This window comes from Trachurus japonicus, chromosome 9 (assembly GCF_045865225.1).
Source record: "Trachurus japonicus isolate A0001 chromosome 9, Traja_1.0".
Lineage (NCBI taxonomy): Eukaryota > Metazoa > Chordata > Actinopteri > Carangiformes > Carangidae > Trachurus > Trachurus japonicus.
This window is the reverse complement of record NC_140915.1, coordinates 34052826-34074737: the sequence shown is the minus strand read 5'-3', so window position 1 is coordinate 34074737 and position 21912 is coordinate 34052826. Positions and strand designations below refer to the sequence as shown.

The window sequence follows — 21912 nt, the reverse complement described above, 5'->3', positions numbered from 1 at the left end:
TGTCTGTGTTTAGTCCTACGCCACATCTATTTTTTTCACATCAGCTTAAAATGGAACAATGATGACTGTCTCACCACTAAGGTGCTTTTGAGGAAGCCACCCCAGTTTCAGCTTTAGCGATCCGTCATGGCTCCGCACTGTGCTAAAGTGGGATAGCGCATCTTCTTGTAAAGTGAGTAAAAAAAAAAAGGCTGAGACCAAAGCGCAGAGTCCCCGCAATGTGTTGCTGTGTTTCACTGAGACCGATCAAGGGAGCTGCGAGCTTGGCTTACTGCAACCGCTGGCAGCCCGAGTTGCGTCAGTGCGGCTCTGGTCTCAGTCAAAAGATCCTTTCAGTAAATGTTAGGCCACACTCTCCTGTAGATCAAAGACACTCCATTTGCTATAGAGGAACAGTCTGTCCCTTTGCAGCATGACAGCAGCCAACATCTGGTGTACATGCTGAAACACCAGGATGCTATAAAGCTATGTACACAAACACAACAGTCACTTTATTTTGATTTTAGTGACAGTGACATTATTATGATTTGTGACAACATTTGGGACATGCCGACAGAATAACTTCTTACAGGCAAAGGCAGACAAGATGAGAGTGAGGATACTTTAAAGGGGTAGCTCAACATTTTGGCAAATTGGCCCATTGCCATAATCGCTATAGTCATAGCAGTAGGTTTGTTACCTTTAATTGCCGGTGTAAGCTATTTTTAGAACGGCGGAGCATGGCCGTGAGCTACGCTACAGAGGCTCATGGGATTTCTTGGTTTCCCTCATCAAACTCATCAAATACACAATCCAACAACTCCAAAACGCTCTGGTGGACAAGTTGTGACCTGCACATTCACCACGCTGTGAGATAATAACAGAACGTTACCAGACAGAGTTGTTTTAGAGGTAAATTCATGCAAAACCGCTGATGCACGTTGATTCAGGGACAGTTTTTCATCAAGCAGTCTCTGTATTTACCTTGAAAACGGTTCAGTTTCGTAACGTTCCATTATTATCTCATAGCGTGGTGAATGTGCAGGCCACAACTTGTCCACCAGAGCGTTTTGGAGTTGTTGGATTGTGTATTTGATGAGTTTGATGAAGGAAACCAAGAAATCCCATTAGCCTCCGTAGCGTAGCTCTGAGCAGCTCGCCGCTCTGCTCCGCCGTTCTAAAAATAGCTTGCACCGACAATTAAAGGTAACAAACCTACTGCTATGACTATAGGGATTATGGCAATGGGGCAATTTGCCAAAATGTTGAACTATCCCTTTAAGATGCAGATATAAACTCCGGTGTGACAGATTTCAACAAGAAACCTGTTTAATGTAAACAGGAGATGCACGGTAGTATACTCTAAAACATACTCTGATGATGTCTGATTCCTGTTCCAGCAGTGAAAGGCTGCTTCAGCCGAGGCAAAACGTCAGCCTCCTGATCTGAGTGACTGGCCTAGTAAGCAAGTGGTGCAGAGAGCAGCTTTAAAGTTGCTTCCTCGATGAAAGCCTAAGATATCCACTTTAGAAGTTAAAAGTGGTGACTCGCTGGATTAGAAGTTAAAAGGAGATGTGGAGAGACGCTTCTGCTAACAACGCCAGAGGCTGCCAGAAGCTGCGGAGCCGGCTCATCGCTGGAACGTAATAACGATGTGGACCGAGCAAACCCCAGCACGGCCACCCTGGAAACAAGGTCGCGCTTAGAGGGAACAACAGCCCGCATGACGATTAACAGAGGTGAGGCTGAAGTCTAAACTCAATTTAATAAGCGTAGTGCTGACATGATTATTTGATTTATTAATGGACAGAAAATCAATTCTAAAAAAAAAAGGAATTTAATTATACATTTGTTCATTTGTGTGACTTGAATAACTTTGGGTTGGTATGGTCTATTCAGGCTCTGGAAATATACGACAAAACAAACACTGAAAAATGATCAAAAGGTTAAACAATAATGAAAACGTGTGTTATTTTCAGGTCTAAATAAGTACAAGCATATTTACATGTGTTATTTGGCTGCTGTTTGCTTTTTAATTTGAGTAAAATAGTCAAATGTGCTTGACAACTTCACCTAAAGCTTGATTTCCTGCATTTCGTGTCACATTATTGAAATAATCGAGGGCAGGTTTTAATTTTTTGTATGTGTGTTGAGCTGCTGGTCAGACCACATAAACAAATTTATGCCTCTAGCAGCCGCAGACAAGCATCTGCCTCCGTTTGTTACAATCTAGAAACCAAATATTTAGTCAGATAACTGACAAAAAATATGCCCAGATTAAATTTATAATTAAAATCATCACAGCTTGAGGCCCTGGATGGGAGCCTTCACGGCTGTGTGTGAAAGTGAAAGAGCAGGGGAATGTGCAGCAGCACAGCGGAGGGTCTTTCCAGTGTTATTACCCCTCCCTCCACCCTCTCTTGTCACTTTCCATCAGGAAAACGCTCCACCTCTCCTTCTGTTCCTCTTCTCTCCTCACCTCTGTCAGCCTTCCCCCCTCCTCTCCCTCCCCTCCACTGCACCGCTTCAGTCCTTTTCCTGCCGACATCCAAGTGGAATTGAGCCAGCTGGTTGGGGTTATAATGGACCCCTGAGTACAGTGACACCTAAGCACCACCTTGGCTATAAGCACCATTTTGATTTCAGCTAAAGACCTTCACTGGCTAACTATGCTAATTACAAAAAGCTTTAAGAGAAAAATAATATGCTCATTATGTCACATGTGTTTATCTTGGGTCCGCATGACAGTGGATGTGGTCAGGGCGTGACTTGTTGAGTATCTGCTAAGCTTCATGCAGTCCTCACTTGAAACTACACTTCATTTAACCAAAACAAGTGCCTCAGTCATGTCATAACAACATATACAGTGCTTCAAAATGCAGCGTGTCAGCCAACATCACAGCACTGCTGAGCTGTGCACATCTGCTCTGCTTGTTGACACGTTCAAATACGAAAGCACGCATGATTCTAGCACTGCAAGTGTCCTGTTTCTATTTCTTTTCTATTCTAAATATACAGTTTACAGCCTCTGGGCTCCACTCTTTGCTCATTCTGTTTTCTTCTGACGCAAGTGGGATTTCACAGTCAGAGCTGATGCATACAGCACCTGACCTTTAGCACGTACATAGCGGGAATCCTTTTTACAGGTTCCTCCCACAGACCACCAAAACAGTTCCCACACGCACTTACTACATACTAAACTACATAAAAGAGAGAAAAAAAACTAAAGCATTTCCCTCTTTCACAATCTGCAGCATTGTACAGCCTCAGCAAGTGTTCAGACACATTTCCAGACCACAACCACAGCATCTGTTGTTTGTCAGCTTTAACACAAAACAGACATGAGAACATGGCCATCTTCTTCTTTGTCTTCTGGTGTTTTTCACCGTAATTAGTCAGAGAGAGCATTTAGCCGAGGGAAACGGGCCAGAGCAGAGGAGATTCTCACGCCCGTGGGACCAAAACAAACAAAGCCCTGCTCCGGCAACGCAGCAGCCAACAGCCGCTGATAGGGGTTATCTCTGCAGTCACACATGGGCCATCTCACAACAGGGAGCATCCAGCAACTCTAATGGCCCTGACAACTCCAGAAAGCCATTCAGCACAGATACAGATGTTAATTGCACACGGCTGTCTGTTTGATTTTAAGGTTGGATGGAAATGTCAATTCCTTGCATTGGTTTTTGTGTAAAAAAAAATAGAAATTGTAGTGGTTGTGCAGATATTTTGCTTATTTTTTTTCCTGTTTTTTCAGACACAATCATGACAAGGCTTAAAGCCGGCATGTATTTCTTCTAGCTGTCATGGTGCATAGCAATAATCTGTAATGATCTAAATATGCAACAGTTAGCTTGTTTGCATACAGTTGCCTTTTTATCCAGCATCCAGCACACATGGAGGAACATCAGCTGAGTTTTGTTTGTGTCCAAAGCTCTAGGTGCACTGGCTGGTTGCTAACATTTTCAATGTGCTATTTGAATTTTTTTTTTTCCTTTGATAAAAACATATTTTTTCTGTTTGTGTGTTACGAGGACTCATCATTTCATTAAGTTTTGCTTAGGTTTCAATCAGCAGAAGCAAACTACACAGAGCACGTAACACTGTGCCATCAGGTAATGTATGCTAATTAACCTCTGTGTGGTTGGTTGTTCGTGTTGGATGCTGCAAAAGTAAAATCAAACTTATTTTTGTAATTAGTATGTCAAGCAAAAATAAAAACAAACACACTACACACACCAATGTCTAAGTAAACTAATGTTACTTCCTCATTTGCTGTTGCACTGTCAAACTGAAACTAATTTCTCCTGGTAGGCCTATGTACAGTAATTTCCTATATTTAGTCTATGCCTGTTACCTCCCCTGCAGTTGTATGACCACAACAGAAACCTACAGAATCTGTATTTATGAATAATACCGTATTCAAATGGAAAGTGGCTTTTCCACTAGAAGAAAATGGTAAATACTTTAAAATGTCTATGACTTTGAAACGGTTAGCTCCATTTGGCCACATCTCAATTGCGCCATATCCCTATGTGCTCGCCAAAAGCATTGAAATGTGACTTTTTACCCCCTTTTAAGTCAAATTTTTAAGATGCACTTTTTACATCTTGGTTCTTTTTAACTACATATTTGACTTAGATGAAGGATTTTAGTGTTTTTTAAATCTGGATCTTGAGTTACATCCTCACATCAGCATTAAACTGCCTTTTTTTCAGTCTGTAGTATTAGTTTTAATCCCCCAGTTTGTTTGTCATAGACAAAAAGACATTTCTATGAATAATTTTGATATGAGGTAAAAACCTCCTGAATGCCTGGATCATAAGTAATCATAAGTAATCACACAGAAACAATCAAAACAAAGATTAGCAGTGTCAGCTCACAGCCCCACTGAGGTCCTGGGTCTACTGTGCAGCATTGGGGAAAAAACAAACAAACAAAAAAAAACTTTCACTTTAATGTCAGGCTGCTTTATTCAGTGTTTCTACCAGTTGCAATCATCCAGTCTGTTTGGTTTGGGCAGAAAAAGACCTCTGTGGATAATTCAGCTCCTGGTAAAAAGATCCCGAACGACTTCCACTAAAGGAATCCACAAACTGGGAGATGCTGACAGCAACGGTGGTGAGGACAACTCCCATGATCCCACACTACTTCACAGCATCAACAAAGGCTGTCTTTTGTTAATGTTTTGATTGAGAGACCCCTGGCAGCAGCCGTTAGATAGCTACTGTGCGTTTAAAAGCCGGGGCAGAAGGAGCAATAGCTGCAGTGTGAAATCCATCAGACAGGCCACAAGTGTTGGTATATGATGGAAATGGCAGATAAGCCCATGTGTTTTGCTATGGCGGTGGGTGTAGTGAAAGGGGATCAGTCCACAGCAGTGTTTAGAGGTTCAAATGCCCCTCTGGGGAGGAGATCGGATCGATTCTCCTTGGCCACGGGCCAATCCTCTCCCTGCCACAAGCCAGATATTCATCCAGACTATATATAATCCTCTAAGCCCTCACCCATACTGTATATACAAAAGCACAGGGTTCAGGATTTCACTCCAGACTGATGTCCCTCACCAGCATCTGCATTTAGATGAACCCCATGCACTGTGTTTTTAAAGGGATAGTTCACCCAAAATTCAAATTTCACTCATTATCTACTCACCCTCATGTCGACTAAGAGCTGTGAGAGTTTTCAGAGTCCTCTGTGCCTTCTCTGAGTTACGTGGGGGTCCACGCAGCAGTATTTGTCCATATAATGGTTGTCAATGGATACCAACTTTCTTTGTCCAAAAAGACACACCAAAAAACATCCAAATACCTCCATACTGCTCGTCTGTAATGTCCCTCTTGTATTGAAGCCCCGACATGAGAAATTGTTCCGCCGACACAGGAAGAGCAGTGTACCGAGACACTGGGAGCTTCCGCTACAAACAAGCTTGAAATATAGACTTATTTAATTTTTTTCAATACAAGAGGGACATCACAGACGAGCGTATGGAGGTTATTTGGATGTTTTTTGGTGTGTCTTTTTGGACGAAGGAAGTTGGTATCCATTCACAACCATTATATGGACAAATACTGCTGCGCTGCCCAGAGAGAAGGGACGGAGGACTCTGAAAATTCTCACAGCTCTTAGTCCACATGAGGGTGAGTACATAATGAGTGAAATTTGAATTTTGGGTGAACTATCCCTTTAAATGCCAACTAAATACAGATGTGTTCAGCCTGCTCTCCACAGAGAGGGGCCCTGCCGCATCGTCTGCGGTGTGTGTGTTGCCGTCATGATGCTCTGATTAAAGGGAGCCATGGAGATAAACTCTAGCCACTGTCTCATTAGTCGCAGTAACTCTGCCCGGTTCCCACCCACAGGAGCTCCTCCCAAAGCCACAGGAGAGCCGGGCACCCCTACACAGCCTGCAGGGACAGGACACAAGCACCACAGCTGCCACAGCTGACAGAGTGCACCATCACACATCAGCAAACTCACACACATGTGCAGACACAAGGACACACACACACGCAAGGGAGACCAAGCACGCTAAAGTCTCTTTCCAGCTCTTGCCAAAAAACAGCCTCAGAGGATGGGATCACTGGCTCCATGACAAAATGGGGTTTCCCCACAGGGCCACTCCATAAGCCTGCAACACAGCAAATGGCTGTGTGTGACCTGCTGAGCTACAAATATAACAAACATCCGATGTGAAACAGATGCATCGCAATCCACATTAAAACAAGCTCACCGAGGCCCTCTGCGTAAGCTTCGGTTGCAGCAGCATCACAACGGCCTCATGGGAGCTGGGATTGATGGCTGTGGCACTGGCAGAGGTTGGCCAATATTTAGGGACAGGAGCAGATTGTGCAGAGGGAAGAGAGGGAGAGGGAAGGAGGGTGGGAGGGGAGGAAGCAGGTGTCTGGGCCGCTGTCCGTCAGGCCCTGCACTGACAGGTTTATCCCAGCCGAAAGGGAAGGTAACACACTGAACGGCACAATGAGGAGCGATAAACGTCAGGCCCGGCCCCAGCAACCATGGTAATGGCTGACAAACGGCTCACTGGCTCATCTCGCAGCCAGTGAGACACACACACACACACACACCGCTCTGCGTTATGTTCAATCAGAGGGGAAAACACCAGCGAGCTTCTTATTCTACAAACCACCTGAGAGTCATGCACGACTGGTACCACACGTTTATTTAGCATTTGAAACGTTAAAGAATAACGTTTTCCTTGTCGACAATACAAAGACATCGATATAAGTGTGATATATATATATACACAGTGTACTATATTGCTGTATATAGCTAATACACAAAGTGTTCTTCTTTCATAATAAGAGACTGTAATACGTATGCCATATTCAAAACTAGCTTAAAGAAGTGGCTACTAAGTAAACAAATCTGCAATCATGACCACCGATAATGAGTAAATGTCACTATGTCACTTTCTTCTATGTAACCATGTTACACTAAAAATGATGTCATCATTTTTGGTACTTTTATTTATTAACTAACTGACTGTGTTTTCTCATCTTCACCACTTATTACTTAATCAGTTTTTTTTCTTATTATTTTTCTTTCTTTCTCTCCTCCTCCTTTGGCCCCTCCCTATTGTCTGACCATCAACTACCACGACTAAATCAAGAAACATGACCCAGACCTGCATTGTGGCAACCTCCCATTCCATCTACACTCCCCACCCCACTTTTTTTTATTTTTTTATTTTTTTTACTCCTCCTCTGTCCTCCAAATCTAGCACTTTAACCATCAACTCTAGCACTTTAAATTTCTGACTCCAGCACTTTAACCCCCACTACCTACCACCTGTGCCTACTGGTGTGCCTACTGAACCACGATTGTATTGTGTTGTACAGTTTTTGTCTAACCTATGTATTATGATTGTATTACTTTCTTTGTTTTTCTTTCTAAAAAAAAGGGGGGAGGGGGGCACCTGCCCCATGTTTTTAAATACTGTAGCCTACTTATATTTGTGTTTTCCTTAAAGCAGAAGTAAGCGGAATGTTTGTGTTAATATAAGTCTTAAATAGTTATATCTCCCAACGGCAATCACTTACATAGAGTGTTCGAAAACACGGGTCTGTCAGTCACTCTGCTCTGCTGTAAGCCGAGGAGAAAACTTCTTGTATACTTCCTTGTATCCTACAAGCTTTATCCAATGAGGAGAGAGAACGGCATAAAGGGGCGGTCCTCTCTGTGTGTGCAGCCAAGGGATGCGCGTGAATGTGGTGACGTAGGGACGAGGACCAATAGATGACAAGAAGTTAGCCAAAACGACCGGATCGCTTACTTCTGCTTTAACCTGCTTGTTTATATTTCAGTATAGGGGGACTGTCAATGGAAATATAGCTTGGTAGCTATAATTGAGTACATTTACATTTTATCTTTAAAATGTTTATCAATGTACAATGTCCCTCTTTATCAAATAAAAGGAATTGGATTGAATTGAATTGAATACTTTTCATTTGTAATCACACCAGTCAGTGGGTTTCCATATCTTCTATAACCAAATATCACATTTATTATTCAATATATAGGGACCAAATGATACTCAACACATGTCTGGTTTCTACATGTTGGCCTTTTGGTGATGCGGTTTTAAATAAAACCTGTTTTACACTGTTTATGTAATGTGATGTCAGCACCGGATAGCAACATGTTATTATGTTATTAATGCTCCAATTTATTTTTAAAGGGGGCGAGTACACCACTTCAACCAGAGCCACAGCCCACAAAATTTAACAGCCTGAAGTTGTTGCAACGCCCATCTGTCTGTGGGGTTTTTAAAAAAACACTCAGAGTGTAAAAAGAAAGCGCACACAGACACACACGCACACACATGCACACACACGTGTTTATTATAGCCGTGGGTATTTTTGACCTGTTTAAACATGTCATGGCATTTTGACTTGTTTCTCTACAATCAGGCAATTATTAGAATGGAACTATGAAGACAATTACAATTTTGAGCTGTATCTTGTTTTGTTTTTTAATGCATTCTGAATAACACTGCCAACTAATGCAGATCCATGCACAGCGGGGTCACCTTCTGTATATCCCATATGCATGATATTCCCCCCCGTCCCTCATGTGATGCTCCGACGACGTTACATAACGCCTTCAAATAAGAGACTTGCCTCTGAATTAAAACGAGACTTTCACTATTCATGATTCGCCTCATCAGTGGCTCCAGTTAAACATATTTTTTGACCATCGAACATCAGCTAGCGAAATCACAATCAGTAGCTTTTGATTAAACGCAGAGATGTGTGGCTGAATAACCACATTCAAAATGAATCCAGAAAGCTGAGCTGCTTCAAACAGATGTCTAAATCCTCCCCTATATCTTCACTTCAAACAGTGGGACAGCAGGAAGATGAATCCACTCCCAGAGACAAACAGAGTGTGTTTAGCCTTAGTGGAGTAACAGCAAAAAACATCTGGTAGCAGTCATCAGAGAATCACAGTCAACCAAACAAAGGCTGTGCTGGGTGGATTTAACAGATACTATGCGGAGGGGTGTTCTGTTCTTATAAGCGCATTTACTGTGTAAACCAGTCCCTTGATCACGGTAATGTAAGTGTTGTTCTCTGCTACACAACCCAAATAAAACTTCTAATTCAGTACAGTACTTTGGAAACTGGGCAATTTATTGAGTGTCAAACACACACACACACACACACACACACACACACACACACACACACACACACACAACCTAGTTTGTTTCATATTCTGTGTATTCTTTCCCCTCCTGTGCAGACAAGTGACATAAATTAGCAGAAATGTGGCCGAGACTTGAAGTACTTTCTCTTCCACGGTGATTGTGTACAGTAACTAATTCATCAGACACTTCTGTGATTGCTGTTCTCGTGACAGAGTGACAACACATTTTAATGAAAACAATAAGCTCAGAAGAGCGAGGAGAGGAGAGTGCTGCACTCATTTGCCTGATGGATGCGCAGCCCCTCCAACACATTGACCTTTGGCAAGGTCACGGCATTCCAGCAGCTGCATCAAGACGCTCCTGAACGCATAAATTATCGTCATCAGCTCAACCTGTGGCTCATCCACTCAACGCGTGTCCCAGAGCAGACGGGACGTTCAGGACTCTCATTTATTCCCCTTGAAAGTTACATAAGATTTGTGTACAGCCACCACATCAAGGCTGCCTCTGATTTAATCAGCCCCGATGTGATAATATGACATCATCTGCGGTGATTACAGCCCAACATGATTCATTTATTTACCTTTCTGGGATAGAACTCCGGGGTAAATATTCACATCATGACCTCATAACTGCTGTGTTTATATGATGTGTTCTTCCCCCTCCCGACAACCCTATCTGTGTCATCTGTAGACAGGAAACAGCTCCGTCTCTTACCTGTGTCTTGTCGAAACTGGTGCATGGACTGCAGGTCGATGACGTAAGGAGAGAGCTGGGCATCCACCTGCCCCAGAACCACGGTACCTCGGGCGTCCCCCTTCAGCACGTTCTCAATATGGTGGCAAACCGCCGCACTGTAAGGCCTCCAGCGCCCGTGTTCGTTCAACCACTCCCAGACCACCACCCTGGCCAGGTTCTGAGGAGGGTACCCCAGTCCGTTGACAGGCACCAGCAACCCCGATCCAGGACGAGCCATCTCCTCCTTCTGTGTGGTGTCTGTCTGCACTTCAGCTGCTGGCTCTGTCCTGGGCTACAGCACCACTGCTGCCCTGTCAGTCAACTGACACACTGGAACATTTTCATCAGCCCCAGGCAGAAAAAAAAAAAAAAAGCTTGAATCAGCAATTAGTTTGGTAGTCCTCAATCAGCTCATGCTGCTTTCAAGCTGGAGTCATCGTCTCTACAGGTGCTTTCAGACTGCTGCAGCCTCTGTCCTCTTGTGTCTTGTCCTGTTTTGAAGTGGCAGATGTTGATGGTGGTGATGAGGATGATGATGATGATGATGATGAGATCTGCAGCTGGAGGCAGCCTCAGTGCTCCACGACGGCCGACCACACCGGATCAGGAGCAACGCAGACAGGAGACGCTCTCTAAACAGGAGACAAGGAGCAAGAAACAGACTGGTAAACAAACGCTGTGATTCGTCCCGTGAGTCTCAGCAGTCAGGTAGTGTTTAAGAGCAGATGACATGAGGCTAACCAGCTCTGTGTTCCAGTCCCCTCAGTGGCCTGGCTCTTACCTCTAGGCAATTCTGTTTACCTTGAGTGTGCCAACAACAAAAATGTATATGAGCCTGAGAGCTGGCTCAGCAGCAAAAAATAACTGATTGTCATCAGATTTGTGTAGAGGGGGACAGAGCAGTGTGCACCAACAGCCAAATGCTATCATAATCCTGGCACACACACAACATTACTGATATTTTCCACAGAGAAAGCTGCTCAGATGTCGTGAAAGCAAAGGATTGTTTATGTTGTTTGTGTGTGTGTGTGTGTGAGTGATTTTTTTAAATTTTTATTTTTTTTAATAATAATGTCCTCAATCGTACAGCTCGTGTTGAATGTTATTGTGTGACGCTTGAATTGGTTCTGGCGATACAGACCTGTAGGTTGCAGTTGTGGTGCCACACATCTGTCAGGTAGAAGCTGCATTTCAAAGGCTCCGACCGGTCGGATTGGAAAAGGAGAAAAAAAAAGGAAAAAGAAAAAACCGAGGTGAAACGCACCTGCTTTTTCACATCGGTGACTTGTTCGCTTCCCCCTTCCTTTTACAATCCGAAATCTCTCTTCAAACGCACCTCCTGCGGCTCCCCGGTAATCCTGTGTTATTGCAGAAAACCAAGCCGTCGTTTCATTCCCGTGGATGTTGCTACAGACTAACAGCAGCTTGTTGGTCCGCTGAGCTCAAGTGAACGCGTGCCATTCCGCTGGAGGCGCGCGGTTCTCTCTGCAACGCCAAACATCATCACGCATTCACACACGGGAGAACTAAAAACACGGAATTCTGGCTGCCCGCGAATTACGCACAAATGTCCCAGACGCACCTGTGTGGACAAGCCGCTGAAAATCATCCAGTTGTCAATTACAACCAAACAAATTATACAACTTCCGGTGTCTGGTTTCAAAATAAAACCCAGCGCTGACGCCGTAGGATCGACACATGATCACACTAGATGATGAAGTGACACAGACCTAAACGAGATAAATAGACATGGAGAGAGAGAGAGGGACAGACAGATAGGCAGAGAGACAGAGACAGAGTCATTCCTCTGAAAGCGTTCAGGAAGACATGTGACTTTCTTGTGACACTAAGCCAAAGAGGGACAATGGTTACACTTAATAAGAGCCAATGGCCCAGGGTCAGTTATGCAGCATCCAGATCATATGCCTCTGAAACTTTCCATATCAATATCAACTCAAAATCCATGGCTGTGTATCAGAGCATGCAGACTGGATGTAGCATGAATCCACATGACTGGACAGTTGAATCATATAGTCAAATTTCTTATGATCATTGTTTTCTAACCTTTTTCATCTGAAGGATTTTTAATCTCTCAATCAAGACAAATTGTAGATTGATTTAAATAACAGAGAGGTCAAGTATCCAAGTCAATAAGTATTGATGAGTTGATTATTAAGGATTATTGTGGACACAAACATGTGTGGAAGTTTCATAGCTTTACCTGGTGTCTGGGGTTATTTGTGCAGGGCTTAATGTATCCTTACTCCAGTTCAACATGGTAATTTTCAATTCTCTTAAGTGGAACAACAGTACCATCTGCTGCTCAAATAATGACCCTGCAACAAGTAGAGAAAAAACAAGGAATGATCCTTAGAGGAAAAAACAAACAGGCAGACCTATAGGTCTCTTGATTATCTTTTTCATTCCATGAAAGGCCTCTTGTGTAAAATAAATGCCCATTATTATTTTTTGAACAGCTGTTTCTTTTCTGTTTGTATAAAAAGACAAACAAGTGCAGAATGTCTGGCCGATCTAGAGAAATATTGTTCCTGCCAACACAATTCTTAAATCAGCATATAACTCAAATATAAATTATATAACACTTAATCACGTTGTAATGTGGTCTGTAAATATGATCCTGAGTCTCAGTCCAAATTCACTCACAATGGGTCATTATCACATATATGTGAAGAAGCGTTCAGTGCAGTTTGACCGATTTAAACCATAGAGTCTTTTTTCAGGAAGAGTGAGAGAGACCCACTTCATGCACCACAAGCGCATCAATAATCAAGAAAACACCTCCATCATGTGGTCCTCTGGTGTTCCTACATCAAATTAATCTCAATAGACATGGAATCCAGTTTTCCATTGGTTATTGCACAGTGAAGGGACGGAATAATTAACTGATGGTTAAATTTCAAGCAATGTGAAATTCAACATGACATCCAACAACTCTTCCAAAAGCTGTACTCCAGTAATCAGTGAAAATAACCCTTCACTGCATCAACAGATGGAGCTGTTACCTATGGAAATACATTTACAACTCTCCAGACTAAAGAACAGAAAATGTGGAAACACCATGAAGCTGTGGAACATCTTGTTGACCAGGTTTTTGGCATTGGTGTTGGCTGCCTCATCATCATCAGTGTACGCCTCAGTCCACTTGTGCCTGGATGTAACAGGTCATCAATCCTGTTGTAGGGCCCTGACTACCTCAAAGTCACCCACCCCCATCAAGACATGGACAAGCAGAGGGATTGTGATTGGCTCTGGGAGTTGGAGGAAATGATGATCGCCTGGGCTACCAAAGTAAATCAATATGTTATTTAATCTTTGTGAGGAATAATAAATTCAACAGAAAACAAAACAATCTTTTCTTTTTTTTATTCTTTACCAAGCCATCCCTACAGTACCACATGTATGTACACATACTAAATAGGATTCAGTTGAAAATGTTTAATAATGAATGAAAAAACAAATAATTCCCTTCAAATCAAGCAGATCCTTGTTTTATTATATCCAAATACACGAAAATGAGATATAACTGTTTTCTTTTTCAGTTAAAACTGAATAATATGATTTTTAATACATGTAGGTTTTGTACAAATATACATAGGGATATACAGTATGACAGACATTAGTGTAATTAGATCCTACATCATTCATGGACATATTGCTGTGAGATAACATCACTGAATGACACTGAATGATATGATATACATCACTAATGGAGGACAAATGGAGAACATCCTCTGTTGGCAGCAGTCTGCCACTGTTGACACAACAGTGCAGCAGCACAGTGGAGGGCTCACAGGATGACATAGGTGAAGAGAGCCATGATAGCAGCACTGATCAGGCCGGAGATAGGGACCGTGACGAACCAGGCGATGAAGATGTTCCTGAACAGATGCCAGTCCACCGACTTCCTGGAGCGCAGCCATCCCACGGCCACCACAGACCCCACCTGTGTTCCCACAACATGAGTGAATCAGCAGACATGATCACAGTGACAGTGGCCAAGTTAAGAAAGAAAGTAGAGAGGGCTAGAAAAACCAAAAACACAACACAACTCAACAAGCAGAAAATATAAACCCAATAAACAATAAAAAAAAATCAACCTTCAACCAGGCAATGTGCAAAACAAGTACTGAGGATATGAGGATATAAGGTGGCCTGATATAAAAGTATTGATAGGTAAAATGACTATGGTGTAAAAATATTGCAACGTAAGTGACAATGATATAACCAGTACTGCAGGTATAAACTATAGAAATAAAATATTTCTGTGAAAGTGACTGTAATATAGAAATAAATAATATTTTAGTTGTCACATCATACACAGTTGGTGGTTCAGATTGTGATGGTGGTGTTTGGTTACCTTGCAGTGGGTTGTGCTGACAGGAAGGCCGATGTTCGACGCCACAACGACTGTGATTGCTGAAGCCAGTTCGATGCTGAAACCGCTGAATTGGAAGGAAACATGACGGTGCTCTTTGACTATCAGATATATCAGATTTTGTCCTTGCTATAATGGAACATAAATACAGTATGTGGCATACCTGGAGGGTGTAATTGGGGTGAGATCTTTGCCCAAGGTCTGGATCACCCTTCGGCCCCATACCCAGAGTCCGGCGCAGATGCCCACTCCACCGTACAGCAGTAACCAGATGGGTGTGGGTGAGTTGGACACCACAGAGCCGCTCTCATATAGAAGCCAGAGGGCCACCAATGGGCCAATCGCATTGCTAATGGTGAAAATAGCTTCTGTAAATCTTCTGAATGCAACACATGTAACACATAAACTCCAGTGAGAAAAACGCTGTTGCCTACCTGACGTCGTTCCCTCCGTGTGCGAAGGATCCAAAGCACGCCGTGAGTATCTGCAGGAACTGGAAAAGCGAGGAGACGGCTGGGTGGTCCACCTCCAGCTCATCCTCCTCCACAGCAAGGTCCCCGCCCGCTTCCTGAGTGACGCTCCCATCTTGGACTGTGCTCCCGCTGGTCATGGCTGAGCTGTAGCTGCTGTAACTGTCCACTCTCGGTCTTCTCTGCAGCCCACTGTCCAGGTCTTTGTATTTAGGCTCTCCTTGGATACCATAGATGGCCATGGTGTAAGACGTGTAGCTGTTGTTCCTCCTGATGGGCCGCTCCTCTGTGTCACTGTCCCCGATGCAGTCTCCCACTTTGGCCATGTGCAGCTTGTGAAGCAGGTCTTTGTAAAGGCCAGAGTCCTTGTGGATTGTGTGAGATCTTCCACTGTGAGGATCAGTGATCATCATTGTGCCAATACCGCCATTCAGACCTGTGAAAATGCATTGTTAACTGTAAGAACACTGCAAAAACTCAAAATCTTACCAAAAATATTAGTCTTATTTCTAGTCAAAAATATAATTTCTAATTTCAAAACAAATCTCTTATTTTATACTTAAAATAAGACTCATCACATTAAAAAGTAGCTTGTTTTTAGACACGTTTTACTTCTTTCAAGCATCAAGGATTTTACTTGAAATAAGTAGAAAAATCTGATAGTGGATCAAGTTTTTCTTTCTTATTACAAGCACAAAAAACTTGCTTTCACTGGCAGATTTTTCTACTTATTTCAAGTGAAAATTTGTTTGAAACAAATGAAAATTATCTAAAAAAAACAAGTTCATTTTTAGGTGATGATTCTTATTTCAAGTGAAAAGAGTTTAGTTTTGACTAGAAATTAGACATTTTGACAAGAAATAAGACAAATATTCTTGGAAAGATTTTGAGTTTTTGCAGTGAATTACTTGTGATCATATCTCCATGAATGTTAACACTAAGAGAGATATAGATCTTTCACCATTGCTGATATCCAAGTCTTTGGTTTCCATGTCATTGTTGTCCAAATCAGCCTCATCTGAACCTCCAAGTCTGAAAGCCACCTTCTCGCTGTCTGCTGCAGGGGGCTGGGTGTGAGGCTCAGCTAGAGCAGAGGCCTGCTCTGCTTGCACAGGTTTGTTGGTGTTATTCTCTATAAGTGGAGTTTCACATGGGGCAGCAGCTGTTTCACCTGTAGTAGTGCCACACATAAAGCATGTGCAATAAGCATAGAGTTAGTTTCTATTCAAAATGCATTTGTAAGTGGACGTCCAGGGGTATTACTGTATATTTACTTACGCTTGATTTTCTTTTTTAAGCGTGGACAGACAAGGAACCAAACGACTAAAGCTGTGACGAAGGCGAAGCCCAGTGAAATGCACAGCGTACCCCACCATGGCAGTCTGTCAAACCCCAGCACTGTGTACAAGACAGGGACATGAGAAAGAACTGTGTCTTAGATGAGGAGGAACAAATAAACTGCTTCTGTAATTACATTCATAACTTTTTCTGTCTGGTCCTTTGAGATCAGTGAGAAAAACAAACATGTCACCACTTCTATACACTTTAGCCAAGTTTAAAGAATAATAATAGTGATAATAACAATGGCTTACATTTATATTGCGCTTTTTTAAAGGTACATTGTGTAGGAATTACTCCCATCTAGCATTGCGGTTGTATATCGCAAGCAACTATACGTATTTTTCATGCTGCATTCACGTGAAATTGGGCAGACGGACGACAGCCGCTGCACGTAACGGCATAAACAAGCCTCTATGTAAACAAGTGGTCCGTCAGCACGAGGCAAAACAATACACGTGACAATATTTTGTCATGGCGATGTCGTATTGTTTACCTGACCCACGTTTTACCGGCTTTCTCTGGACTTCTGTGACTAAAATGACATCTGGTTTGTTACAGACGGCCGTCTGCCCGACTGCAGGTGAATGCAGCATCAGTGTAACGCTCCATTCCTCCTCACTGCGTTACCGCGGTGACTTTTCACAGACGCCACCTCGACCTGAGTCGACAGCTCCGGTGTCTCCGCTGAGTTTCCGTGGTTTCCTACCGTCACGCTGCCACTGAACGTAAAAACATGGAGACACCACATGGCAGCCAGCACCGAGCTTACCCGCTCCATGTAGATATGAATGATATGAACGGCTAATTCAGAGCTGAAAGGAACACTTCAGTTTGTTGATGGGGGGGATTACTGATTAATGAAAAACAGACTTTTGAACCAAATAATCGATTTTTGTGAATAGATAACAGGAGAAGTTACACAATGTCCCTTTAAGTATAAGTATAATAAGTATAGAAACCTCTAATACTTGTCATTATTATAACTCACTCACAACATAAGTCCTCTTCCTGTCTCACAAGATGTGGTCATGAGATTTATTGGCAATTTTAGGTCTCAATGTCCTGTACCAGTGTCTCAATGTGTTATTACAGACAACAGTATCAGCGAGAGTATACACCCTCCTCCAATCAGATAGTGTGAAACCGACCAGTCTTGCAGCACAATGATAAAATACCAGCAGTACACTCTGTGAAGGACACTTCTAGTATTTCACTTTTCCTTTTTAGCTTCAGGGAATAGCTAAAGCTCTGTTGCAGATGGAATAAAATGGCTTAATGCAGGTTAGTATGACAATATCAAATTTCTCCCAAACAAATACAACTTACCTGATTGTTTGTGTGGACAACAGCAGGTTAACCACAAATAAAAAGCCATGACAGTAAAAGCACCGGCTTTCATCAACAACTATGCCATAATGGCCGCAGACATTAATAACTGCATACACAGCTGAAGTGTGCGGGCAGAAAATATCTCTTCTTAAATAAAGAAAATTGGGGGGAAAAAAGTTTTCTGTATCCAGGCCAGTTGACTTCTTGATAAGTTCAATCCTGCAAATGAAACAAAAAGGAATGGAAGTTTTCCATTTAATAGTGGTATCTTTTTCATGTTCTTGTTCAGCTAGTTTTATTTTATTCCTGCTTTAATCCCATTTTCAATTAGTGTCTGGTCCTTTAAATTTTGGCATAAATCAGCAGACAGAAATGCCAGGGACTTCAAGTAAAAGATTATTTTGGTTTATGAAATAAAGGCCAAAATCTCTCAGAGTAATAAGACATGATTAAATATTCATGCAATGTTCTCCTACTTTTGTCCTGTCATCATCTCTTCTCTGTGTCTCCAGTGACACATATTTTCAGACCTCATCTTGCTCCAGGGATTTTTCAGCAGCTGCTGTGTTAGTGCAGTGCAGTAAGCAGGTGTCATGAGAGGCGTAGGGTGCAGTGTGCAGAGGTGGTACTCACTTGGTGCTCCTGTAAACATGATGGAGAAGAGGTTGATGCCCATGGTGATGGCGTAGAAGATGGGAAGAGCTCTGAGGCCGTTGGGTACAGGGTCAGCCTGTGGAAATCACTTTAGTGAGCACTCAGCGACATGTGTCTGGGTCATGTGTACAATAGCACATTTTCTCAAGAACTGTACTCACAGGAAAATTTCCCCATTTTGTGAAATATTTACTTCCTTGCCAGGAGTCAGATGAGAAGGCCAAAATCACTCTCAGGTATGTATGAGAAGCTACGGCCAACTTAAAGGGATAGTAGCATTTTTTTAAAGTGGGGTTGTATGATCTACAAATAGCCCCTAAGTACTTTAATTGCAGTAGAAGACTCTCTACACTCCTCCCGTTAGCAACGCCAGCCCATAGCCCTGCCCAGAGATTTACAACATACATTGTTGTGAATGGACCCAAAGAAACGGCCTTTTTTCGTGGCCTAAAAGAGGTTTTACCTGAAAAAAATACACAGTTCCATTGTTATAATATATATAATATAATTTTTTCCAGCCCCTCAAAGTGCAGGAAAAACGCAGTTTTTATTTGGAACTAACCAACTGCTGATCGGCGGGCGCTAACCCTGGGCCGGAGGGATACGTGAGTTGGTTAGGTCCAAATAAAAACTGTGTTTTTCCTGCACTTTGAAGGGCTGGAAAAAATTATATTATAGCGAACAATGGAGCTGTTTATTTTTTTTTTAGGCCGTGAAAATAGGCCATTTCTTTGGGTCTGTTCACATGTTGTAAATCTCTGGGCAGGGCTATGGGCTGGCGTTGCTAACAGGAGGAGTGCAGAGAGTCTTCTACTGCAATTAAAGTACTTAGGGGCTATTTGTAGATCATACAACCCCACTTTAAAAAAAATGCTACTTTCCTTTTAACTCAATGACTACATTGCACATGTTTTTACACTTTAGCTTTTGAGCAATGTTAATATTTCATTAGTGAGCTTGAGAGGTGATGTCTTAGCCAAGCCAAGTTAGCTCATTTTCATCATGTCTAGCATACAAACATTGAACTTGTGTCAGTTTTTCCATGTAATTCATACAAAAAAAAAACAAACAAAAAAACAAATGAGCACATTCTCAAAAAATGTCAAACTATTCCCAGAGTACAATGTATTGCCATGTTACTGCTGCACTTCCCCTTATGTACTGAAAATATACTTTTTACAGCTAGAGTAAATATTTACTTTACAGAATAACACATTATGAAAGCTCATAAAATATCTGATTGTTAGCAGCTCCACACACTTTTCCCCTTTACACTTCTCAAAAACAAATGGTGCCCCCCAAAGACAAGTGAGCCAACATTTCACAATAATAAAAATGCAAAAAATTACTTTAATTAAAAAAGAGTGTTAAGCAGCAATTTAGTGTTTTTCCTTTCCTATTAATCATCTGACGACCATTCAGATTCATCTTGTGACCCTTCAGTGAGGCCCAGATATGAAATAAATACTTTTTTTTTTAATGTTACTTAAAGACTGGAGTATCTGTAACAATAAGTTAATAATAGTAGTTTGTCACATGAGCCGTTTCTCTGGAGAATTAATGTTTTTATTTGCTATAATTACATGTTTATAGTATCTGAGTGTTTTTTTTGTCTCCATGGCAATTTGCTGTGTTATCACTATGACATCCTGCGGACTGAGGCTCCTAGATTGTGATGCCAGGCGTGGCGACTCTCCAGGCCTACACACACACAAACTCCTACATATATACAGATATGCAACTCACCCCCTATTCCCCATCCCCACGCCTTCGCCGCTTCTATCCCCAGTGTGACAAGTGGACAAGTGGGTCCGAACCAGGGCCGTAAGGATGGCTGCAGGAACGGATAGCTGCTTGCCTATGCTGGCCACCCCCCCCCCCGTTGCAAGTCCTGAGTTTTTCATGTTGTGATGTGTACTTATGTGTGCCTTTGTTGCTGAGGTGTCTTTTTCTGTTCCCACACTGCTGTACTCACCATTGGAGCATAGCCTGGGGTTTGCTTTTTCTCCTCCCCTCTCCTCATGTCACTCTTTTTACAAACTGAATTTCCCAGCAATGGGATCAATATCTATCTATCTATCTATCTATCTATCTATCTATCTATCTATCTATCTATCTATCTATCTATCTATCTATCTATCTATCTATCTATCTATCTATCTATCTATCTATCTATCTAGTACAGAGGTATCATTTTGTAATTTGTTACTTAATCTGTATTATCACACTTACATACTTTTAACACTGAAGGAAATATTTTACCTTGTTCAGAATGAATTTGCGAACAAAGTAGAAGAGAATGCCTGACATGATGCCCGACAGCACTGGAGACAGGAACCAGGATGCCACTTTGGATTGCAAAAAAATGTTTTAGATTTCAGATTTAACAGATATTTGCTTTCAAATGTGCAAAAAAACCCAAAACCCAACAACAAAGTATTCTCACCAATGCGCAGTAACTCCATCCATTTGACCCCTTGGTGACCTCTGGCCACCATGGAGAAGCCAATTGTAGCTCCAACAATACAGTGGGTTCCAGAAATGGGGAGCTTCAGGAATGACGCAGCCAGCTGCCACACGGCAGAGCCTGCCGTACAAAAACACAAGTGAGGCCTGAGCTCATAATCCAAAAATTCACTGTAGTTAAATATAACTGATTTTGAATCACGGTTAGAAATGTAACATGTAAGTGCTTACCAAACATGGCACTGATTGATCCCGCCATCAGGACGTGTTCAGAGCCATTGTACATTCTGACGTCAATGATGCCTTGTCGGATGGTCTCGCTGACTTTGGCCCCCAGCAGCACCGAGCCCACCGTCTCAAAGACAGTGGCCAGGATGCAGGCCTGCCGCAGGGTGACCACCCCGGAGCCCACCGCCGTACCAAAGGAGTTGGCCACGTCGTTTGCCCCCACGGAGAAAGCAAGGATGAAGGCTATGATGAAGCCTACCACCAACAGCCACAAGTAGCCCGACATGTCAGCCTGATAGGCCACAGCCATCGTCGTGGCAGCACTCAGGGTTGCTAGTGTAGTTGTATCCATCACTATACTTGCAGTTTAATTCAATTACAATGCTCAGACTCGAACCAAACCAAGTTATTGTGGTTTGACAGAGACTTATGAGGTAGGCTTGTATGTATGTATAAATAAATTTCCACCACAAATAGGATTAAAGAACCCCCTAGTCCGGCTCTAAAGGTGCTAATAGGAAGAAATGATAATTTATTGCTAGCTAGGTATGCAGGGTTTGTGTGCAAGCTTCACCATAATAAGACAAGGCACTGAGATGGGAGAGAGATCCATTGTGACGCTGAGCCTCTGATGATACACA

The 21912-nt window shown here is 42.5% G+C and overlaps 2 protein-coding genes across 3 annotated transcripts in view; both read right to left on the bottom strand.

Annotated features, from left to right (window-relative positions):
* Positions 1–12111, bottom strand: part of dtx1 (deltex 1, E3 ubiquitin ligase) — a 55847-nt gene extending 43736 nt beyond the window's left edge. Inside the window, exons 1-2 of one of the 2 annotated variants that reach the window (XM_085787584.1) lie at positions 11529–12111; positions 10367–11019 (exon numbers count right to left, since the gene is read on the bottom strand). In XM_085787584.1, coding sequence (XP_085643710.1) covers positions 10367–10625 — 259 coding nt within the window. In that variant the 5' untranslated portion in view covers positions 10626–11019; positions 11529–12111. The remainder of the gene's footprint in view (positions 1–10366; positions 11020–11528) is intronic. The other variant, XM_085787585.1, reaches the window with a different exon arrangement.
* Positions 12112–13869: 1758 nt separating this feature from the next.
* On the bottom strand, positions 13870–21912 carry slc20a1a (solute carrier family 20 member 1a). Its single transcript, XM_085787582.1, has 10 exons — positions 21275–21912; positions 21024–21164; positions 20840–20925; positions 18557–18653; positions 16532–16651; positions 16215–16424; positions 15218–15689; positions 14947–15132; positions 14766–14850; positions 13870–14351 (listed from the first exon to the last, which is right to left on the bottom strand). The coding sequence occupies exons 1-10, from the start codon at positions 21621–21623 to the stop codon at positions 14196–14198; spliced, it is 1902 nt and encodes a 633-aa protein (XP_085643708.1). The 5' UTR covers positions 21624–21912; the 3' UTR covers positions 13870–14195.